At 44.0% G+C, this 24,293-nt stretch overlaps 1 protein-coding gene across 26 annotated transcripts in view; it reads left to right on the top strand.

The window, feature by feature from the left end:
* ELN (elastin) overlaps positions 1–24,293 on the top strand; it is a 338,132-nt gene that overhangs the window by 290,074 nt on the left and 23,765 nt on the right. For 10 of the 26 annotated variants that reach the window (XM_085649707.1, XM_085649706.1, XM_085649695.1 and 7 more), the window contains 6 exons: positions 82–114; positions 1,464–1,496; positions 4,761–4,793; positions 8,147–8,185; positions 8,869–8,901; positions 19,661–19,720. In XM_085649707.1, the coding sequence (XP_085505833.1) occupies positions 82–114; positions 1,464–1,496; positions 4,761–4,793; positions 8,147–8,185; positions 8,869–8,901; positions 19,661–19,720 (231 nt within the window). The remainder of the gene's footprint in view (positions 1–81; positions 115–1,463; positions 1,497–4,760; positions 4,794–8,146; positions 8,186–8,868; positions 8,902–19,660; positions 19,721–24,293) is intronic. The other 16 variants (XM_085649701.1, XM_085649702.1, XM_085649696.1 and 13 more) reach the window with 4 other exon arrangements.

Here is a 24,293-nt window from a genome sequence, read left to right as displayed (position 1 = left end):
GCTGTCAATAAAAATATTAGAAATAAATAAATAAAATTCTGTGTAGGTGTTTTTAATGGGTATATTTCTGCTTGTTCTCAGGTTATGGAACTGGTGCTGGAGGTTTACCAGCAGGTGAGTTAAATCCTGACATTTGATGGGAAGAGCTCAAAAGCGCATATGACACAAATACAGCAATAGCATGTACACTTCAATGATCAGAAGACACAAAGAAAGAGAGTTCAGTGTGGAGAGAAGGATGCCCGGGCATCGGTGCTGGGGGATGGGCATCGGATCTGGGGGATGGGCATCGGTCCTGGGGGATCGAGTAAAAAGATTCAGGGGCATATTATCAAGAACGGCGTTAAAGTTATCGCTGCTTTAGTGGCAGGAAACTGCCGCTAAAGCGGCGATAGTGGGCTTGATAATATGCCGTAAGAGAATTCCAATAGAAGCCCATGTTCACACCGGAACATGGGCTTCGATTGGAATTCTCAAGGGCATATTAGCAAGCCATTTATCGCAGCTTTATCTCCAGTTTCCGGCTGCTAAAGCGGTGATAATTTTAACGCCGTTCTTGATAATATGCCCCTGAATGTTTTATTTAAGCTCAGAATCGCCATGGCATTGAATTTTCCCGCTCCTCCAGGAACTCAATGGTGGTTAGATGTCTTGCTGACTTGGACCAGTGCTGAGGCACACGCTACAAGGTTAGTTCGTAAAGCTGACTCCCGCCTGGTAGATGAGTGCTGGGAGACCTTCCTACTCACAGTGGAGGCCAAATCTGAGGAACTTCACCCATAAATGACAGACACATTCACCATATCCCTCGGCGTGGGCTCACCGAGTGCTATCTTGTCCGCTCCATCAGGGCTGGGTTGACGACTACTGTTTCATACGCACATGTCATTCATACTCACCAACCCTGCACGATACTCCGGGAGAGTACTGCCCTACCCCCTGGCTGAGAATGATCACACAGTCAGCACCTCTATAAGACACTCACTTCTCTTCCAACCTCCTGGGGTGCACAAGCAGGGTATAGCCCTCCCACATACCACACCGCCACGCCCCTCTACACACATGTGGCACTATGAAGCATTCCTAGAGACCCACCTTGCACAGTGGTATAATGTAGTGAGGAACCACACACTTACCATGGATAGCTGATTAGGAACCTAAAAGACCTCGAACTGTTTTATTGTTTATGGTTTATTGTCTTTATGACCTGCTTTGCCAGAGTATCGGTGTAACCAGAAAAGGGACCATTGATTATGTTAACCCAGACTGGTATTTACTGATCGTGATGTGTCTCTCCGCAGTCATCCAACCCTATTCTTGCAGCACTGTGAGGATGCGACAGGAGCACCACGAATGACTAATGTATCGCACTAAATAAGCTTTCAATAAAAATATTAGAAAAAAAAATAATAATTAATTCTGTGTAGGTGTTTTTCAATGGGTATATTTCTGCTTGTTTTCAGGTTATGGAACTGGTGCTGGAGGTTTACCAGCAGGTGAGTTAAATCCTGACTTTTAATGGAAAGAGCTCAAAAGCGCATATAACACACATAAATAATAGCATGTACACTTCAGTGATCAGAAGGCACAAAGAAAGAGAGTTCAGTGTGGAGAGAAGGATGCCCGGGCATCGGTGCTGGGGGATGGAGTGAAATGATTGAATTTTTAGGGAATTGTCGTGAGTGCTGGCTGTGTCACTGGTCTGGGCACGTTGGCTGTGGTTGACAGAGTGCAATTATAGTAATGGTCAATAAGATAAAGTAATCAAGAGTACAGTAAAAAAAACATCATCAACTACAAGGTGTCCATTAGGTTTAACATAAAATGTAAAAGAAAAATTTTGCAAAAATGGAAAGAAGCACATACGAGAAAGACGGTGAAATGGGTAGGAAGTCTAAACCTTATCCAGTTTGGCTGTAAATGGGTTCAACATGTACAAAAACATTATAGGCACAATCTTTTGGAGTTTCATGGCGGTGCAGGAGCACTGGGTTTGTGATACTTGGGTAGGTGTGCTGGATTTCTGATAGTAGTTCAGGAGCAGTAGGTACGCGGACTAGGGTAGTTCACTGATTGTTCAAGAGCGCTGGATGAGTATGCATTTCGTTAGTGATACCAGTAGTGGTTGTTGATGATTTAACACAGTCAAATTTTGTCTGTTACTGAAATTTCTAGATGTTCTTAGGTTACTGCACAGGGGCTGTAGGTCTTCCAGCAGGTGAGTTCTAATACTATGCTTGCCTGCTAAGGCACTTCCACTACAACTACACAATGGCACAGAAACAGCTCTCTAACACCACCCCGTAAATCCAGAACATCACACACATCCACTAGTCTGAACCGTCCCCTAAACCAGGCTCTACTAACTTCACCAGACCACATAGCCAGTGGTCCCTCTGCTTCCTCCAAATCCAGAACCCCTTTAGCATTTCCAAAATGAGGGATTGTGGCCTCATCTATTGTAATAGGCTAATTAATGTAATGCGACAGGAGAACCATTATTAAACCTTCTCTCACTATAAAAATCCAATCAAGTACACAAAACTAGAGCCCCTTCACTCTCCTTTGGGACCATCCATGTTACTATCCCAGACCCGGAAATTCCTGCCTCGTCTTGCACAGCCAAATGCTCTTTCGCCGTGCAGCATAGTAAGAGCTTCTACATCATAGTCTAAAGTCTGATCAGGAAATAGCAGTAAGCTTGTTACTTGGTTTGGGACGTTTCTGCAAAGCCCCTAGAGACTCTATTTTGACAAAGTAGAAAGTAAATAAGCCATCAGTGAAATGCAAACCATTCAGTGCTGTCATCCTTTTAATGTTAATGGGATTTATAAAACGCACGAATACCCGGGGGTGTCTTATGCAATCTAATATCCCACTGAACACTGTCAGCGAGATTTGAAGGGTGGAACGGATAAAATGTGGAAGTTCACTGCACAACTGCAGCAGGCCTCAAAATAGAAAGTGGTTGTATGCAAACTGCTGTTGCCTCAGGATAATGCTAGCCAGCATGCTGGTATCAACCATCTGTCAGCTGCAGGTAGCAACTGCCACTACATAATGCAGCAGTAGCCTGGTCGTTCCTGTAACAAACTCATGGCAATCTTAGCATGCCATGCCTTTAAACACTTCCTGTGGCACAGGTAAGTCACCCCTCTAGCAGGCTGCACAGCCGTAAGGCAGGGTGCATTTTACCAGAGGTGAGGGCATAGCTGCGTGAGCAATATGACTCAACAATGTCTAAGTCCACTCTTAGATATTGTAAGTGCAGGAAAGCCATATTCAGTACATGGGCTGGGAGTTTGTCATTACTAACTCCACCGTTCCATGAAGGCTTCACTGAATGCTAAGAAGTTTGGTATCAGACGTCTCAGTGCAATAAACCAACACTGATGCCAGTGCTGGATGTATCACAAAATTTACTCAGAAGGCATCTTAGAGATGGCCCCTGAAAAACGAACAACTCCTTAGTGGACAGCTGACTGGTCTGCACCAGCCTGCCACACTCAGACATGTTTCTGACCCCCTGAGGTGGGACCCCATGTGCTCTCATTGGTCAGGAACAAAGCCTGCTTGGGGTGGAGGTGCTTCTCACCTACCCCAAGCAGAAACAGCATACAGGGCAGTGAGCCTCAAAGACTTCCTGCCCTTTGTTATGATAGCCAGGGTCCTTCCCGGCTCTGCAACACAGGTGATGGTTTGTTAGCTCTCAAGAGGAATGACCAGTCCAGACCAGAGACTGTAATCCCTCCCTCGCTGACCACAACCGCATCCCTGTGCACCACGTCCATTTCATGTTGCCAAGGCTTGTTGGCTTTCCTGATCAAAGATCCTCAAACTGCATGAAGCCCCAGCCTGCAGCATTTCACAGCTCCAAGAGTGACATCCTCCCTGCTTCTCCAGCAACGTGGGAATCCATCTTCTCTGTGCTGCTGAGGTCTCCCTGCCTCTCCCTATGCCTGCTGCCAGAGGGTCCCCCAAGGGTCTCCATCAATTCCTGCTGGATATCCTGCTTGCCAAGAGCCGGTCCTGACCAACCTTTGCTGGGTGAGTCCCTCAGACCTTGCTGGTCTGCAATACAGCATCTCTTCGTGCAACACATCTTTTGCATTTGCCAAGGCTTGTTTTTGGTCCTTCCGGCACTGACCTTCCCCATCTTGACAACTGACATGGGACAGCTCATGGACATCCCCAGTGTTTCTGCAACATCGCCTGGGCTCCACAACTGCATCTTCAAGACCTCCGTGCTACAGCAAAGAACCTCCTTCAAGGGCTGGCACCATGCTCCTGCACCTCCTGGACATCTCTGGGTGGTTTGGACTCTGCCCCCTCTCTTTGCAGGTACTCCTCATCTGAAATCTATATCTGGGTTCCACCGAACTGGCCTACAAGACTCTGCAGCAGCTGGACATCCAAGATTCGCCATTGAAGTCGATGTGCGGTTCCGACACCACTTTGCACCAATGAACCCAGATTTGCTTGTTTAGGTATCCTGCAATATGGGATGGTGCCTTGATGTAATGAGGCATTTACTATGTTGGAGTGGGAGTATGGATAATTTGAACTCAGTGAAAAAAATTGATGGCAAGGGGTCGTTGAAGTGATTTGAGGGTTGAGTGATTGAGCATTGTTGAATTTGAAATCCAAAATCTGCTGGTATCCACAAGACCACAGAGTGCTATCTAGGTAGCTGATGATTTAACAGATTGTGTAATTCGGTGTTTTTGTTTTTTCATGGGTATATTTCTTTTTATTCTCAGGTTATGGAACTGGTGCTGGAGGTTTACCAGCAGGTGAGTTAAATCCTGACATTTGATGGGAAGAGCCCAAAAGTGCATATAACACACATACAGCAATAGCATGTACACTTCAGTGATCAGGAGAAACAAAGAAAGGGAGCTCAGTGTGGAGAGAAAGATGCCTGGGCATCGGTTCTGGGGATGGAGTGCAATTATTGAATGCTTAGGGGAATCATCTTGAGTGCTGTCTGTCACTATGGTGTAGGAGTGCTGGCTGTGTGTGAAGTAGTGTGATTATTGTAATGGTTAATAAAAATAGTAATCAACTGCACAGTAAGAAACATCATCAACTACAAGGTTTCCATCAGGTTTAACATAAAATGTAAAAGAAAAATGTTGCAAAAATGGAAAGAAACACATACTGGACGACGGTGAAATGGGTAGGATGGCTAGGGTCCTAAATCCGTAAAACTCCAATCACGACTTTCCCCACATTATCCTATGGACACTGACCCGGGGTATTACCTCTGCACACGGGTGCCTTGCAACACTAAGTTACTTACTTGTGGTGGTTCCATGCTCCCACTGGTCCCTAGTTCTTTGGGTGGTAGTCCTGGTTTCGTACTCACCTCACATTCCATTTTCTTAGTATATAGTTTCCCCTCACCCCCCACAGGGGCCCCTGTGTTTTGTATGCTTTACTTAACTTGTTTTAAAGTATATTTATATGAGTAGCGATATCTCCCTGTAGGAAATATACCGAAGTAGTTTTAGTGTTGGTGTATAATAAATACAATGTCTTTTTCTAACACTGGTGTGGTTCTTCCTTGTGTGTAAGCTTCAATGGCTGACTGTGTGATAATGCACCCGCTTTACACCCTCTTGAATAAGCCTTACCTGCTCTCCATAGCTACCCCTTGAGAGCTTTGGTTATCAGGGACCACTACTACTATCACTAAGGGTTGCCTGGACTCAGTGCATGGTGACTCACCGATAGATGTACACCAAATACTGAGCCAGCCTTCTGCAGTGTGGTGCATCACTCCGGGTGGGTGTCACAGCCCAGGCTGTGCTGATGGATGTGCAATCAACGGTGTCGCACAATGGTTTGCTGTCCACTGCCTTCCTTGCTTGCAAGTAATCGACCAGGAAATTTGTTAACACGTTAGGTGGAGTTCATAGTGAACATGAAACAGAGATTGAAGATACTGTTAGAAATGGGGTCTCTAGTTGAGAGGTATGCATCCTGTCCAAGTAGGGACCACCACTCTAGTCAGGGTAAGTCAGATGCACACTAAAAGATAACATGTGCTCACCCACTGGTAGCTTGGAACAGAGCTGTCAGGTTTATCTGAAGAGGCAATATGTAAAGTATTTGTGCAACACACACACAGCAACACAATGAAATCACCACGAAAAGACTACACACAGGTTTAGAGAAATAGAGGTTGCACTGGACCAGGGCAAAGTCAACAGATAAAGCCGACCACCACACCAATAATGCACTAGGACTTCCACCACAGCAACCAGAATGAAAGAACAAATATCATGATAGCTTGCTGCTGGCACCCCACACCCTTTAGAACAGTAATGGTGTAATGGCTGGAACAGACTGCCAAGCAAACAGAACATCTACACAGATATAGGGATTGACTTGATGAGTGTCTATGAACAGTCTTGTTAAGTGGACAAATAACATGTATTACTCCCAAACCAAGGCTTCGCATCAGTTATGAGGCACTAAGTGTGGTTTGTTCATACAACATGACATTCCACACTTGCTGGAATGATTCGTGTATATGTTTTGCACTTTGTGATTGTTTCGGTAAAAGCTAAAGGAACATTTGAGAATCATGTCCACGGTAGTTATACCAAGTTGTTCTTTGTCAGCTTTGTCCTAAATAGGACTGGCAGCTGAATGCATTCCGGAAAAAAGTTATTTAGACACCCTAAAAAGAATATTCGGCACTTGGGACAAGTGCAGCTTTTAGAACTGGGATGGCGTGGTGAGCAAAACAAACGATGGATTAATCCCGGATCTGTGACTGAGGGTGAATGTTTGATTTGTTCAGCATTCTATGCATCATCTGTTGCTTTTGCTTTTGCCGCCCTAAGTGGGAAGAATATCCTCAGATGTGGGTTCCGTGCTCATTGTGCCGCTGGAATCAAGCTAACCTGCCTGATGAGAGGTGATACTCCGATACAGGTCCCAGGATGCTTGTTTCCGGCCCAAGGAGGATCTCACAGTTCAGGCTGGACTGTTCCCATGGGGAGCAGGGTCAAGACTAATTTGAATATGGCTGGGTCCAACCTGGAAGTGGCATGGTGAGCAAAAAACGATGGATTAAACCCAGATCTGTGACTGGGGTGAATGCTTGATTTTCAGCATTCCGTTCATCATCTGTTCTTTTTGCTTTGGTCACCCCAAGATGGAAGGGTATGCCCAGATGTGGGTCCCATGCTCACTGTACAAATGGAGTCAAGCTAGCCTGGCTAATGAGGGGTGATACCCTGAAACCGGTCCCAGGAGGCTTGTTTCCGGTCCAGGGAAGACCTGGCTTGGCTGGACTGTTGCCATGGGGAGCAGGGTTAAGACTGATTTGCAAATGGCTGGAGCCAAACTGGAGTGACATGGTGAGTAAAACAACAACGGATTAAACTCAGATCTGTGACTGGCGGTGAATGTTTGATTTGTTCAACATTCTGTCCGTCATCTGTTCTTTTTGCTTTTGGAACAATAGCAATATTCTATTCATAGTGTTGATATTCCTACCTCAGCTATCATAGCCACTGGGATCGAGGAAAAATGTTTCAAACTTTCTTTTTAATCTGTTTTTTTCTATCCTATCTTTTATATATATAGTTTTAACTAGGCCTGCAACCTTTGCATTACCTAAGCTTATACAAACTCCTTCCAACTTGCATTATTCTAAAAAGTTACGTTTTGCAGAATATTGAGCTCCAGACCTGAGAGTTGAAAAAATTTGAATATTCTTTTCCTGCTGCCAAATAGTGAATGAGACGCTGTCTGACTACTGCAGAACTCCTCAGACATTGCTTTGCTCCACCAGTATATAAGGCCTGTTATTCACCAAATGTCTGTCCTCCATCTTGGATGGCCATTTTTTGTTGTGCATGGATATCGGGTCCTTAGTATTGACTACCAACATAAACATATTATCAAGGAAAATAGATTGGAGTTAAGAATTATAAATCAATGCTTCTCTATGCATGCTTATGTTGGTTGTCTATATTCAAGATTCAATAGAAGTGGAGGTTGATTTTATTCACTCTTTATATGCAGCTTGTCACCATGACCCAATGCTCAGTGATGTTGCAGTGAACTCTTCTAGTTGCATGTATCTTGATGTTTTTTTTTTAATTTTCTTCTTTGTATTTTGTCACAGGGGTATATCCAGGGGCCGGGCAGAAACCTCCCAAACCAGGTAACAATAGAGCTTCACATTATTACCTAGGCTTTAAACTATCATGTGGAAGCTTTAAGTTTGCTTGGTGAAATACTTTTACCTCTGCAAGATGAGACAAGAATTCCAGCTTTTTGTGGTAGTGACATTGTTGGAGCGAGTGGATAGTAAAAGAGCTCCAGTTTGGTGTAAGTGTTGGAGATCTTATTTTGAGGAATGGTGCAATAATGGCCTCCCTGTGGAATGCCAATAATGGGCTAGCTGTAATAGATGACAGAACTCTACCTTATTCTGTGGGTCTGTACTTGGGGCATGAAGTAGGACTACTGACTCTGTGGTTTGGTGCAGTTAGTAGGTCTCGTTTTAAGGTATGGCCTAGACTACTGGGTGTATGTGATAGTACTGGATTTGGATGGTGGTGGAAAATTACCGGCTCCCTGCCATTGAATAGTAGAAGTAGTAGTAGAATTGTCTTTATGGGAAAGTTTATGACCCCTGGCTTACTACCATAATGTAGTGTAGGTGTTACGGCTACATTGATTGTATACACAATCTTGAACTATAGCATTAGATAGTACTATTTTTAAAACAAAGAGCTCAAGCCCAGTTTATCTGTAAAATGTAGTTGTTCCTTAGTGTTTGTAGATGGTTATGGATGGTATACCTCATTGAATTCTCAAGGTAAATTATCTCCCTGTTCTCAGGTTATGGAGTTGGAGCTGGCGGTTTCCCAGGGGGTGAGTAATTGATAATGTTAAACCCAGCTACATGTGGAAGTGATAAAGTCTCCTTGGCTGTAAGAAAGTGTTTACTAGCATTCTGTATGGAATATTTTAAATGAGAGTTGCATGATTGAGATTTTAATATCTGACTTAGTCACCAACAATTTGTCATTTCAGGTATTTACTAGCAGACCACACTTAAGAGGTGTCTTACTGTCATCTTAACCCTAACTTCCTCTCCCAAACTAGTTCTGCCCAGTTCCTCCATTCATCCTGTGATTGGTTCCCAACTGTCTAACTGTGACTAAAGCAAGGGCAGGGCTGGTTTCAGGTTCCTTTGTGTGTGTGCTGCAGGGAAGACCCTTTGAAATGTGATCAAGGATGGATACTACTTCCCCAACCATTGTGCACAATGGCCCATCCTGTCCACATCTAAGCCCCTTTGTCTGCATGTCTGGAAGACAACAACCCATCAGAGGAGAGACAGAAAGGCACTATTGATTTTGGCACAGAAGTGCCAACTTTCCAAAAGTGGTAATTCTAAAATTGTGACTTAAAGTCTGACTTTACCATTAACAATAATTGTAAACTACAATTCAAAAAAGTCCAAGAAGTATTTGTCTACCTGCTCCCAATTTGAAGTTATCACTGTATTAAATGTAGTGAGGTAACCCTGTGTTAGCCTATGGGAGAGATAGCCTTACAACAGTGAAAAACAACTGTAGGTGTTTTTTACTGCCAGGACATGTAAAACATAAACCCACATGTTCCCATTAATAAACACTATGCACTCTACCCTAAACCTTTTAAGGCCTATCTTAGAGTTGACGTATAAGTATTATACAGTATGGTTTGGGCCTGACAAAAAAAGGTGTATTTTGCCAGGTTAAATTAGCAGTTTAAAACTGCATTTCAGGCTGCTGTGGCAGGCCCGAGACATTTTTTAAACTGCTACTTTAGTGGGTGGCGTAATGAGTGCTGCAGGCCTAAAAGTAGCATTTCATTTACAAGCCCTCAGGATGAGTAGTAGCAGTTACAGGAACTAACAAGTAAATTAAAGGTGGCAATTAGATTTAGGACAAGTTGACCATGTTTTAAGGAGAGAGCACAAGCACTTTGGCACTGGTTAGCAGTAGTAAAGTGCACTGAGTCCTAAAATCAACAAAAGCAAATTCAGCAACCTTACAGGGTGAAGGCAAAATGTCTGGGGGACTACCACCCAAGGGTGTCTGGTCTAACAGGCATGCAGTCAAAAAAGGATAGGTTATCTCTCGAGGGATCTTTATTGATAATTATAAGCTCTGAATAAGCCCCACCCACTTGTGGGTTCCCTGAGCAGTTCTGTCAAATTCACATCTACTTCATCTTAATTCAGAAAAGGCTAGGAAATATATGAGACGGACATGTAAACTTTTGCAGCCTTAAAAACAGGCTGTGTTACCAATCTTATTGAATTATTTTAACATTTGAAGCATTAAAGGGTCCTACCCTTAAAAGTCACTTAAGTAAAAATGAAAAGTGACCTTTTAAAAATGTCCTTCACAAACGCTTTTTGCTTCTTTTTATATACCGATTTGAGACAGCCATGGGCCACTTTTGAGATTTGTTTTGGTGCTCAGATCAGATGTATGTATGACTTTACTTTCCTTTCACCTGTGTTGGCATTGGAAATGTATTAAGTACACAAAATGCCAAAAAAGACATATTTTTTAAAAAAAAATAAGGCAGAATACATAGCAATGTAGCCTGCATAGGCTGAAGCCTTGTAACAATGAAAATAGGACACTACGACTTTAAGGGCCTCTTGACCTCCAGTGTCCAATCATGCCCTATTGGTGGCAGTTTACTCCGTTCTTTTTCCAGCCCTTGCAGACAGGATCCTGAAGCAGAGCTCTGCCTTTTTAAGGGATTTTCACCCAAATTTTTAATCTGTAGCTTTTCCACACCTGATTCACTCAATGTCCTTTAGGGCATAGAGTATTTTTAGATAATTCCCTGACTGGAAATATATCTCACTTTTTCGCAAATGCCATCTCTTTTTCAAACTCTCCAAAATGTGGCAGACAAATGGCAAAAACACAGGATTTGTATACTTTGTTGGACTCTCATGACCCTAGGATGTGTTGTCACTGCAAGACCCTCTCAAGCCGCACTTTAAAGGTCGGAGAGAAAATTCCATGGCCAAGTAGATCACCAAAGATGGCAAGATGCTCTGGCTGGTACGACTTCTGAGGGACGAGGGGAGACTGTATCCTCTACCAGTGCCTCTAAGCCATGCTCTGAGGACTCCCACAGAGATATATCCAACAAGACACAATCTGGAAAAAAACGTAATTTCTAATTGACGACAAGGTCATCGACACCGGGAAGAGATACTGCACTTGCTCACCATCAAGGGCTGGGTCGACGCTGAGAATATTTATGATGTCGAGGAGGAGAGCACCGTTGCAAGATATTTAAACGTTGAGACACCATGCAACGTAGGTAACATGAACGTCGAGACATGGATCGACGTCAAGACTTCAGTCAACTTCCTTAACTAAGATGGCAGAGTGGCTTTCACACATGAAAGCTTGCAGACTTCCATCAGAGTCTGACTCGGAGTATTCCAGAGCATATTCGCTGTCCAGACCAACATTTCCAATCACCATACTGGATTCACCAGCACCTCCTCAGGCAAGATCACCTCCTCCAACTCCTAGGTCTCTAAATCCTCCTCCACAACCAGCCGTTCCAGCAGTACTTCCACCGCAGCCAACTACTCCTAAGCCTCCACCTATGCTAGTGACATCTTTGAGGCTCTCTAGATCATGATTGCATCACACCAGACCCAGCAGCTATAGGTCTAGATCACGCCTAAGATCTTGCCGCCACCATCATCAATGACACCAGACAATCACACTCATGGCAAAATAGATTTTCTTCCTCCACATTGAGATCCTCACGGTCTAATCCTAATACTCCATCTTCAGAGGTCTGTACTCACCTACTGTGACAGATTCTCTCCCAGATATCTTCTATAGAGGATATTAATACCTTCTCATCAGGTTCTTATCAGAGGAGCCAATAAGCTGAATATTGACTTATCAACTACTACCACCTCCACACTGGTAATCGTCGAAACACTACACCAAAGGTCCCCTTCTAGATCTCTACTACCTGTGGTACCCGGATTGTTGGAACCTGTTATGGATTTATCTCTGACAGCAGCTTCTGTTAAGGCTGCTTCCTCTCACCATCAGAAGAAATAGAAGCCTACCCAACAAGATCTATCTTTCCTGTGTGCGGACCCTGTTCCAGACTCGGTTATAGGCTCTGCAGCCCTATAAGTAACATGCTACAGCCCCTTCATCCACTGTTCCTCCTGACAAGGAGAGTAAAAGTTGGAATCTGTTGTAAAAAAGATATGTGGCCCTTCCCCTGTGACAATGAAATCAGCCTGCGCGTCTGCACTTCCGGTGCATTATGAAAGATTTCTTTGAGATTCCACCCAACAATTCATTGAGGATCTTCCAAGAGCCAGACATCAAGACTGGAAGGAGATCATCTAAAAAAGCATGTGTCTAATCAAATCATTCGTGCAGGTGCTGATACTTCTGCTTTTGCAGCACATGAATTTTGTCATGACCTAGCTCATTGTGAGTCAGATTTACAGGGTTAAAACCAAAATCACAGCACCATATTTTAAATCTCCCCTTTTCAGGGAATACGATGTTTGGATGTCATACTCGGGATAAGATGTCTCACATGAAGACAGAACTGTCCACCCTTAAGGCTGTAGGACTGGAGAAAAGAAGGGATAATAGAAGACACTCCTATAGACCTTATGTCCGCTGGTACTACCATCAGAGGATTCAAACCCCTCATTGGTTTTAGAGGTAGCAACAACAACAGTATCAACAGCCACACAGACCCCAACAGCACATACGTAAGTAGAGAGGCAAAGGAGGTCAGCAACCATCTGCCCAAACCGGCAAACCAACCACCGCAGGAAAACAATAAGTCAGAACTTCCCTTTCTTCCATTATCCACTTCGTTAGGGGGAAACATAATATCGTTCCTGCAAGAGTGGCAAAGAATGTTCACCAACAAATGGGTTCTGAGTATTGTACAGCATGGATACTGTCTCAGATTCAAGTGTCCACCACAATCTATTCCACCAAAGAAACCTTGGTTTTACCAGGCAGAAAAACTGTACCAAAAAGGATCCATTCTCTTGCAGAAGCACGCAATGGTGAAGGTCACCTTTTCCATGCGAGGAGGAAGATTCATTCTGATGAACAAAAAAGGTCCCAAACACGAAAACAGACTCGTTTTAGACCTCAAGAGTGCGCAAATTAAAATTCTGGATGTTGGTTCTTCATCCCATCTACTCTCATCTCCTCAAGGAAACTAGTTATGCTCAATAGAACTACAAGATATCTATTTTTACATCCCGGTTGCCAAAAACATCACAAATTCCTGGGAATTGTAGGAAAGACCACTACAAGTACAAGGTCGACTCAAGTCTGCACTGCAAACTTTCTCCAAATGTATCGCTGCTGTAGCTGCCCACCTCAGAAAAAAATTAAATCTTCATCTATCCATAATTGGGTGATTGGCTCTTTACGGCGTCTTCCTATCAGCAAGCAAGTCAACATCATCATCTAACCAGAAAGATTCTTAATTGATTAGGTCTACAAGTGAATCACAACAGATCTATCTCAAAACCTGTTGCATTCCTGCACTACCTGGGTGCAGTTCAAGACACAGAACACAAAAAAGTGTTTCCATCAGAGGAGAGAAGATTATATAGCCATCAGAAATGTTGCAATCTGAATAAAACCTCCCATCCAACAGTGGAACAAGCCTCTTCCCTCCTGGGTTTAATAGTGTCCTTCATCTTTGTGGTCCCACGAGCACATCTCTTCATGCGACCTCTTCAGTAATATCTGGAAGATCAATGGGATCAGTTCTCAGGAAGATAGGAAGACAGTGATACTGACCACTCATGCAAAACAATCACTCAAATGGTAGTGCCACTCAGAGAATATCCTCAAAGGGATGAATTTCCACCAAGACATCCCGGCCTAAACCATAGTGACGAATGCCACCTAAACAGGCTAGGGTGATCACATGGACCATCTAGAGATTCAAGGCCTGTTGTCTCAGAAGGAACAATCTTACCACATTAACCTTCTGGAACTGAGGGCAGTACATCTAGTCATTCAGAACAGACCCTCTCCTTATTCAGACAGACAATAAAACAACCATGCATTATCTGAACAAGCAGGGAGGAACGAGATCCAGACCTCTGTTGTACTTAGAAGCATGAATATTGTAGCGGTCCATCTTTCGGGAACACAGAATCCTCAAGCAGACACTCTCCGCAGAATCATTCAAGAAAATCACAAATTAATTCTAAATGACGCTGTACTTCACAACATCTTTTCTGATTTGGGTTTTGCCCATATAGATAATTTTGCAGATGTAAAAAACAAGAAATGCCTAAGCTTCATCTTGAGATTCTACCAATCAGGCACACTGGGGAATGCCCTACGGGTCAACTGGCAAGTCAAATTTCTTTATGCCCTTTCTCCAATTCCCCTAATGCCAGCTGTGATCATAAAGTTCTAACACTGAAAGCCAGAAGGATTCTCATTGCTCTGGAGTGGCCCCGGCAGTGGTGGTTCATGGGTCTCCTTCACCTCTGAGTGTCCACACAGGAAGCTGACATGCAGACCGGATCTTTTTCAGAAGTATGGATGCCAGATTCAACAACCCAACCTTCACTCATTGAACTTGGCTGCATGGTCCTGAACTCATACAATATGGTCACCTTGATGTCCCTCATAAATGCATGGATGTTCTGAGAGAAGCCAAAAAACTATTCATTATAACTTCCAATTTCTTCAAGTAGAGAAGATTCTGCATCTGGTGTTCTCAGAACAATTTGAATCCTCTTACTTGTCAGGAAGAGGCTGTTCTTCTATACCTTTTCCATCTCACAAAAACAAAAATGCAATTTTCCTCAATTAGTGTGCATCTCGCATCAATCACAGCTTATTGAAAAAATGCCCTTCACAAATATCCTTTTTCAGAATGCCTGTCAACGAAGATTTTCTGGAAGGTATTAAGAAGATAAATCGTCATGTCAGGGTACCTTCTCCGTTATGGGAGTTAAACATTGTCCTTTCTTGCCTTATGGGCCCTCCCTTTGAAACCATTCATAAGACTTCTCTCCAGCACCTATCTTGGAAGGGACACAGCCTTAACCACACAGCAAGAGCTGTGTGGGGCTGAAGCACGAAGGAGGTAGCACGCACATCTAAACCACGTATATCTGAGTTTTAGTTGCTGCTGCTGCCAGGCGGAAAAGCATGAAGAGGAAGGATCGGGACGAGGAGGACAGGTAAGTCAGTGTTTGAGGGGGTGCGGGTTAGTTTGTAGGGTGTGGGGTAGTTTTCAGGGCTGGCAGGGGGTCAGGGTAGTTTACAGGGACGAAGGGGTGTCAGGAGTTTTAGGGCTCAGGGCAGGAGAAGGAAGTGGGGGTAGATAATTTGTGTTGGGGGTAGTTGTCGGGGGTCGGGTAGTTTTCAGAGCTGGGGGGTGGGAGCTTTAGGGTTCAGGGCAGGGGACAAGAAAGGGGACATTTTCAGGTGGAGGGGGCAGTTGGACGTTTTAGGGCTCAGGGTAGGGATGGAGGTGGATTATTGGTGTTGGGGTAGTTTTGATGGGTATGGGTGGAAGTGGTTTTCAGGGCTTGGGTCAGGAGTTTTGGGGCTCAGGGCAAGGGACAAGAAAGGGGCTGTTTTAAGGCTAAAGAGGCAGTTGGACTGAGGTGGGGGTAGGTGGGGTAAGGTTTTAGGGATGGGGGCTTGTTTTAGGGCTCAGGGAGGGGGCTGGGGTTGATGTAGTTGTAAGGGGGCTGAGTTGCAGAGCTCAGGGTAGGGAACAGGATAGGGGCCGTTTTCAGGTCAAGGGGGCAGTTGGGCTGGGGTAAGGGGGAGGTAGGGATTTTAGGTTAAGGGTGTTTTTAGGGTTTAGGGCAGAGGGGCAGGAGTGTGATCTTTACCCCACATGCCCATTTGCCTAACATATCATTACCACGAAATAGCATGTTAAAGGCATGAGTGGTAAAGGCATGCATGGTAAAGATACAGTCGGAGTTTAGACTGCGTGGTTAACGCATTTGTTGTTAAGGCAGGCATTTTTCCATCACACAACCATCTTGGAAGGCTTCCTTCTTGGTAGCTATTACTTCATCTCTCAGAGTTAGCGGAATACAGGTTCTCTGTTCACATGAGCATACACAGTATTTAATAGGAACAGGGTAGTGATGAGGACCAATGCTAAATCCTCCCTAAATTAGCCTTGGATTTCTATGTCAATCAGACCATTACTTTGCCTACATTTTTTCAGAATCCTTCTCCTACAGAGACGGCTCTTCATTCTCTCGATGTTAGGAGGGTGTAATGAAGCCATTATATTATAATCCAAACCACAAACGGTTTTGAAATTTTATCTAGATATGACAAAATACATAAGAACTATGGTCCTACATAGACAGGATATGCCACTTCTAAACAATCCTTGTCTAGATGGATTGTCTCCTGCTTAACCCCTTCGCTGCTATGCCTTTTTCCCTCCCTGTGCTAAGCCTTTTTTGGCTATTTGGGGTAGTTCACGCTTAGGACCTTGTAACTTTTTGACCACATAAGGTATCCACGCCAAATTTGGGTCTTTTTCTTCCAACATCACAGAAATTCCGCAGGTACCCAGGGTTTGTCGATTCCCCTAGAGGGGACCCAGACATTAGACAAAATACAGCTAAATGTTGGTATTTCTTTTTAAAAATGGGAAAAAAGTGCTGCAAATGAAAGCGTCTGGTTTTTCCCTGCAATTGGTATCAACAAAGGGTTTGTGGGGCTGAAATCACAATTTTCCCAGCTTTTAGGGACAAGCAGACTTTTGTCAGAAAATCAACATTTTTTACACTGTTTTTGTATTTTACTGGGACATAGCCTATTTTTGCTATTTTTTGTGCTTTCAACCTTCTTCCAGTTAATGGTAGAAATGGGTATGAAAGCAATAATGGATCCTGGAAAGCCATACATTTTAGACAAGTAGACAGAATTCTGAATTCTGCAAGGGGTGATTTGTGTAAATTCTTCAAGGTTTCTTTATAGAAACTAACAGTTAAATATAGGAAAAATAAAAAAAATTAGTTGAAAAAAACAGCCATTTGTGCCAACATTTTCACCTGTAACTTCTTCTAATTATGACAGCTGTTTGAAAGCAATATTCTGTTACATCCGCTGGACCTTTCTGGTTGTGGGATATATAGGACTTGTAGGTTCACCAAGAACCCGACGAACCCAGAGCCAATAACTGAGTAGCATCTTGCAATGGTTTTCTTATTATGATCCGGGTACATAGCAATTAATTTGGGAAAATATATACACGGAAAAATCGGTATGAAAGACACCTATGTATTTCTGAAATTGGAAAAAAATATAGAGTTTAAAAACAGTAGATATTTGCACATTTCCGAAATTGTGAGTACCCATACTAGCATGAGAATTATAGGACATTTTACTTAGCGACTTCTTTTTTACACATTGTCTTTCATTTGTGAAGGCAGAAATGCATCAAAAGTCAATAGGTAATAACAGTTGCTCTACAATTCTGTGTTACCCTAAGTCTCCCGATACAAATGGTACCTCACTTGTGTGGGTAGGCCTTGTGCCCGCGACAGGAAACGGCTCAAAACGCAATGTGGACACACTTTATTTTTACAGTGAAAACTGACCCTTTTATTGCAAAGCGCCTAGCTGTAGATTTTGGACCCAAGCTCTGCCGGCACTTTGGGAAACCTAGCAAACCTATAAAAAATTTAAAGCTAGACACCCAGGGGAATCCAGGATGGGGTGACTTGTCTGGCTCTCACCAGGTTCTGTTACCCAGAATCCCTTGCAAACCTCAAAATTTGTCAAAATAAACACATTTTCCTCACATGGATTCTGGGTAACGGAACCTGGTGAGAGGCACACAAGTTAGACCATTACTTTGCCTAAATTTCTTCAGAATCCTTCTCTTACAGAGACGTCTCTTCATTCTCTGGATGTTAGGAGGGTGTAATGAAGCCATTATATTATAATCTATACCACAAACGGTTTTGAAATGTTATCTAGATAGGACAGAATGCATAAGAAAATCAAAGCAACTATTTATCATCTATGGTCCTTTATAGACAGGATATCCCACTTCTAAACAATCCTTGTCTAGATGGATTGTCACCTGCTTAATCCTTTGTTATCTGAAAGCTAACAACAGCCTATCTGGTAGATCTAGAGCCCACTCCACCAAAGGTAAATTAGCTACTGCTGCTCTACTTAGGAGCATCCCAATTGCTAAGTTTTGCAAAGCTGTAACTTGGAGATTAGTTCTCACCTTTATGAGACACTAGTGTCTTGATTCAGATGCTAAGGATGATGCCTTAGTGGGGCAAGCATCTCTAAGGATTTTTTTTGCCTAATGATACAATTCTCCTTTTTTTATATCTTCCTTCGCAGGGTTCCTGGGGGATGAGCTAGCTCCATCTATTCAGTACTTATGATTATCAATGGAGAACCCCTGAGAGAGAAAGAATGGTTTCTTACTGTAATCATAGTTCTCTCTTGGGAATCTCCATTGAAACCATAAGCAACCCTTGCCCCTCCCTGATGGCCCCTAAACGTGCAGTTTCTTATTTGATTGGTTTCCGTGCTGCAGCCACTGCAGGGTACATTGCTATGTTTTGCTCCTTTTCTTAACTTAAAAAGAAGTAAAAAGCATCTGTACGGATATTTTTAAAAGGTAATTTCTCATTTTACTTAAGTAACTTTTAAGAGTATAACCTGTTTTTACTTTTAAACTTTAAAGTATTTCAATAAGATTGGCAATATAGCCTGGACCTTATTTACAAGCCCCTTACGCCATAGGTGCGTCACTTTTAATATGGGAAAAAGTGACTTACCAGTGGCGCAAGGGGCTTGTAAATTTGTACCCCCACACAACCCCGTTTTTAAGTCTGCAAAATTTAACATGTCTGTCACATATGTTTCCTGGCCTTGATGAAGTTAGGCGAAGTGATGTGACTTTGAAAGAACTGCTCCAGGTACCGGCATATGGGCGGGACTATTCATTGCTTATGATTTTAACTGAGATTCCCCTGAGAGAAAACTAGAATTACATTCAATTCTGTGGACACTGAGCAGGAACAGTAACCACTGAGAGTGGATTACTCACCAGACTACTTGCCATGGCGAGAAGAAATCTGAATGTGTTAATGATTGTCTGTGAGTAGATTGGAAGAGGCAAGTGCTGCCCGGTGCTTACATCAACAGAATCCAAGCCTCAGCGATCAGTCAAGGGAAGTGCTAATGGTCAGTAGATGTACCAGGTGTTGACAATAAAGGTCCATGAATAGTTCAAGACATTGGACTCAAAGAGTGCCCTCTTATTCGCAACTACAAAAAGCAATACATGAGTTCCTTGTCTTTTGAAAGCTATGTGTGTCTATTTCTTGTTGCGTGTAGTTTAATCTTTAGAACTTCTTGATAAGGGAAAAATCCTACAATGTTGCTTGTTTCTACAAGACTATGAGAGGCTAGAAGCTTCTTCTTTACCAGAATCTGATGAAAGAAATTGATCTAAGCCAAATAACTGAGCAGTGAAGGGCCAAATGTAATAATTTACTAGCTCCATTGTTGCACAACAAATGATGTAGAACTAACAATGTCATCTCTTTCAGGTGGTGTAGGCGTCAGGCCTGGTGTAGGAATAGGTGGAGTTGGAGGAGTCGGTGCAGGAGGTAAAAATAAGCATCTCAGCTAATACAAACAGTTATGTTCTCTCGAAAAAGACTATGTCCTACACCACATGTTGTTACTTTCCAGTAATCTACCCTGCCCTACACCGGAAGACTATTCCGTACTCCGTTATAGTCCTTTTGGACTTACAAGGAGGATTGTTCTTGAGCGTAAATAGTATTTGCATGAATTTGCTCCTTTCGTTCCATTCAAGCTCAGCAGAGAGCAGACAAAGAGAACCGGGACAGGTAACAAGTGGGCTGTGGGCAGCATGGCACAAGGGGGCTAATGGCCAGGCAGAGATATTTGATGGGAAGGGAGCATGAAGTAAACAGGTGAAATACTGTTGGGTAACCTAGTGATAGGGAAGTAAAGGATTAAAAAAAGATGTCAGGAAGTAAGTGGAGGTAACAAGAATAGAGGAAAACAAAAACAAGTAGAATAGTGGGCATGTCAAGGTCTGAGACTGGACAGAAAGGAGTAGAGTGTCAGAGGCTAGTTAAGAAAGGGCCAGTGAGATAGAAAGCGGAGAAAGAAGGTTAGGATAAGGGATTGCTGATAAAATCTTCTCTATAATGCAACAGGAATCAATGGCGTCTCTCAAAATGCTATCCTACAATGGGGAAGCGTCTACCGTAGAATGTTCCCTAACCTCTAATGGAGAATACCGCCACTGCAGAATGCTGTGCTTCAGATTGGGACTCGTGTTGCTCCTGGAACACTCTTAACTCACACTGTATGTGCCGCCTCTGGTGTGCATCATGACGAACAAATCTGCAGGTTTCCTGATGTTTTGTGACCTACATAAATGGCCTATGTACATACATGGCATTTATTTCCATGCTTCATGTCCTATCACAGTGTGTGATAGTTCTCGATTTGAGAGATGGTGGTACTGCAGCTGTGTAGTTGTTCTCCTAGAACTGCTTCATGATTTCTGGCTCAGTAGCAGGCTACCAGAATCATAAACTCTTTCGCACAATCTTCTCTTCAAGGTAGTTTGCACCGCTAGCATTCGATGAAGGATTATCAAATGCTGCAAACACTCATGTTCTCTTCTGAAATGATCATGCAATGATTGATTCTCAATGTCACCAACTGTTCTTTCACATGAAAATGTCCACTGCTGATGTTGTCCTGTCTGAAATGAACTTGGATGGGTCATCCCCCATGTGACGCTGAAGGTAAAATCAGTTGTTTGCATCCTTGACACTGGCCTTGCCTTCAAAGAAGACATTGCCTAGAAAACCAAGACAGCATTGTATCAATGTTCCCTCCTGAAGAAGGTGAAAACTATATCTCCCACAAACCGACCACAGAACAACAGCCCTAGCCGACGTACTCTCACACTTGATGGATGCAATGCCATGCAGTGTAGTTCGCCTGACAACACACGGGCTCCTTGAGTGGCATTCTACATGAGGCAGTTTGACTCATCAAAGGCCTAAATAAGTCTTAGCATATCACTTCAACCCTGGTGGAAATATACTGGCTCCTTCTCTAGGTCTGCATCTAGATACACTGCATGACAACCAAGGCCACCAGAAGTGGTACCCCTCCAAGCCTGGCAGACTAATGCACTTCCTGGGATGCAGAGCAGCCCATTAGAAACTAGGACATCACCAGTATGGAAACAAAACATGGAAACAAGATAAAAGGAGAAGACATGCCTTCTTCATCTATACTCCCCAGATCTGGAACAACAGCCCCATCAGCTTCAGAAATGATGTACCAACACCTCCACAATTCAGAAAGGAGCTACAGGCCCACATCTTCAAAGCACACTATCTGCACAAAAGAGTACACACCATCAACATCTTGCTTCGTTGTAGTATATGCTGAATCCGAACTCAATACTCATTTCCCACCCTTGTTTAGTGCACATTGCTCTCTAGATATGTTCATACATAGATGTTATCTATTTAAGCAAAACTTGGCAGGTAGGACCTTGAACATATGCAAATTGACCTTGTGACAGGGTCCGCCTAGTGTTGGCCACAGTGCTAAAATCAAGAGCCAGCTCTTGTGACCCTGTTTTGGCCCTGAAGTGATATATGACTCAGCACAAACTGCACTTTCTCGAGTTTTGTGCTCACTTTTTACCGCAGAGTAAAAGCTAAGTAAAAATGAATGTCGAAAATGCAGACATACGATGCAGAAGGAGAGTAGGATTAGAAAAAGAATACGATTTGCATATATCATTGCGCATGTTCGTGCAGGGCTGTAATTCACTCCCTTTGGCGCTCTGCTGCGATCACGCTCCAAACTGGATTTCAACCTTTTCATAAAAACACAAACTGAGAAGGGAGATAAACCAGAGCAAATCCGGTGAATCCGAATCCGAAAAACGGCTGATTCTAAGAGCCGCAGGTTCCATATTGGCGCATTAAAGAGAAACAGAAGGAGATTTAGAATATGCTACCATTCTGAGTGTCTGACTAATTTAACATTTGGGAATTGTTGTGTCTAAAACTGCAATCTATTCTGGCTTCGTCTGTTTGTCATTCGTTGGCTGTGTCACCCATCAGTTTCCAAAGCCTCTAGGTAGGCAGCTTGTCCACAATTACAGCAGGCGGCTTTCCCTCAGTCCATCTTCCCTACTGACTCCACCAATGTATGCCCCCAGTCCCAGGGCCACCGAGGGCCCTACCTTCTCCCTGAATGACTAAGGCTCCTAAGGGAAGCGCTGCCTCGGAGGCTGCTGGTTTCGGGCTCCTGCCTCCATTCGTTACTGGTGCAGTGTTTGGAATTCTTTGTTTCCATGGGGGCAGCAACAAGGCCGCTAAGAGCACCGTGGCGCTTTTAGTTGTCTCACTAGGGCCTTTTCTTTCAAAAGGACATGCATTGAGGGTTCCAATACCTGACTTTACCTGAAGTGATTTACTTCGGGTAAAGTCCGCAGTCTCATCTTCGATCTGCCCTGGCAGCCTACTGCCTGTCTGTCAGTGCCCGCCTGCGCTGGCAGCCTAGTGCCCATCTGTCAGTGCCCACCTGCGCTGGCAGCCTAGTGCCCATATGTCAGTGCCCGCCTGTGCTGGCAGCCTAGTGCCCATCTGTCAGTGCCCACCTGCGCTGGCAGCCTAGTGCCCATCTGTCAGTGCCCACCTGCGCTGGCAGCCTACTGCCTGTCTGTCAGTGCCCGCCTGTGCTGGCAGCCTAGTGCCCATCTGTCAGTGCCCACCTGCGCTGGCAGCCTAGTGCCCATATGTCAGCGCCCGCCTGCGCTGGCAGCCTAGTGCCCATCTGTCAGTGCCCACCAGCGCTGGCAGCCTAGTGCCCATCTGCACTGGCAGCCTACTGTTCGTCTATCAGTGCCTGCCTGCGCTGGCAGCCTAGTGCCCATCTGTCAGTGCCCACCTGCGCTGGCAGCCTGGTGCCTGTCTGTCAGTGCCCGCCTGCGCTGGCAGCCTAGTGCCCGTATGTCAGTGCCTGTCTGCGCTGGCAGCCTACTGCCCATCTGTCAGTGCCCACCTGCGCTGGCAGCCTAGTGCCCGTATGTCAGTGCCCGCCTGCCGTTCGTATCATTGGTGCTGTTGCTGTCCTGGAGATCCCCGTTCAGACAATACACTATCATTGTAGATCCCAGAGCAGCGAAGACAGCTGGCCCAGTGGCCTCCTCTGGTTTATATTTCAGCTTATAGGTCTAACAACTACCACCGTGCTGTCTGGGCACAGCCCTGTGATGTCCAGATGATCCCTCATGTTATGGACGTTATAAAAATAGTATTAGAAGGGCTCTTTATAAAAATGCCCCAGTGATATCTTGGTATTCCCGTATGAACTGGTGGCAGAGTTACCACGTTGCATGTCTCAGCGATAGACTTCACAGGGGGATTCCTGCTTGAAGGCCATGTCCCTCTGACATCCCGATGGCGCCTTATGCACTTGTGTTCGGATGATGCTGTTATAGTGGCAATCCCTTCCTTGGGGGCATGGCTGCCGGTCTTTTACTGTCTTGTTACTGTTAAGACAAGGGGAACACCCTATGCCAGGAGTCTCCAACTTTTTCTGTAATAAGAGCTAATTATATTCACTAATTATCATCCCGAGCTACCAATAAGTTTACTGTTGTAATCATGACCACATAAAGTGGATACTATATGCAAGATTAGCAGAAGTGGTCACCTAAGTACATCATAGGTAATGTATATTAGCCATAACTGTAATGTCCCAGGCACCTAGAAAGTATTATACGTGATATTTTTCCCCAAGGCCGCATGATTTATTACTCAAATATCAGCTTAGAACATGTTTTAGAAAATCAGCCATTTTTCTCCCAACTTCAGCTTCTGAGTTTTGAAAATGCACAAGTATTTCGCCCTGCATATACACTTTTCAATGTTGTCATTCATACATTTATCAGATGAAGCAAAAGCTCCTAATTTAGGGGCATATTATCAAGAAACGGCGGTAAAATTATCGCCGCTTTAGCGGCAGCAAACGGCCGCTAATGCGGCGATAATGGGCTTGATAATATGCCGCAGAGAATTCCCATAGAAGCCCATGTTCTGGTGTCAACATGGGCTTCCATTGGAATTCTCTGCGGCATATTATCAAGCCCATTATCGCCGCTTT

Source organism: Triturus cristatus, chromosome 3_2, assembly GCF_964204655.1.
Source record: "Triturus cristatus chromosome 3_2, aTriCri1.1, whole genome shotgun sequence".
Taxonomy (NCBI): domain Eukaryota; kingdom Metazoa; phylum Chordata; class Amphibia; order Caudata; family Salamandridae; genus Triturus; species Triturus cristatus.
Note: the sequence above shows the minus strand (reverse complement) of the source record. Positions and strands in the feature narration are given on the sequence as shown.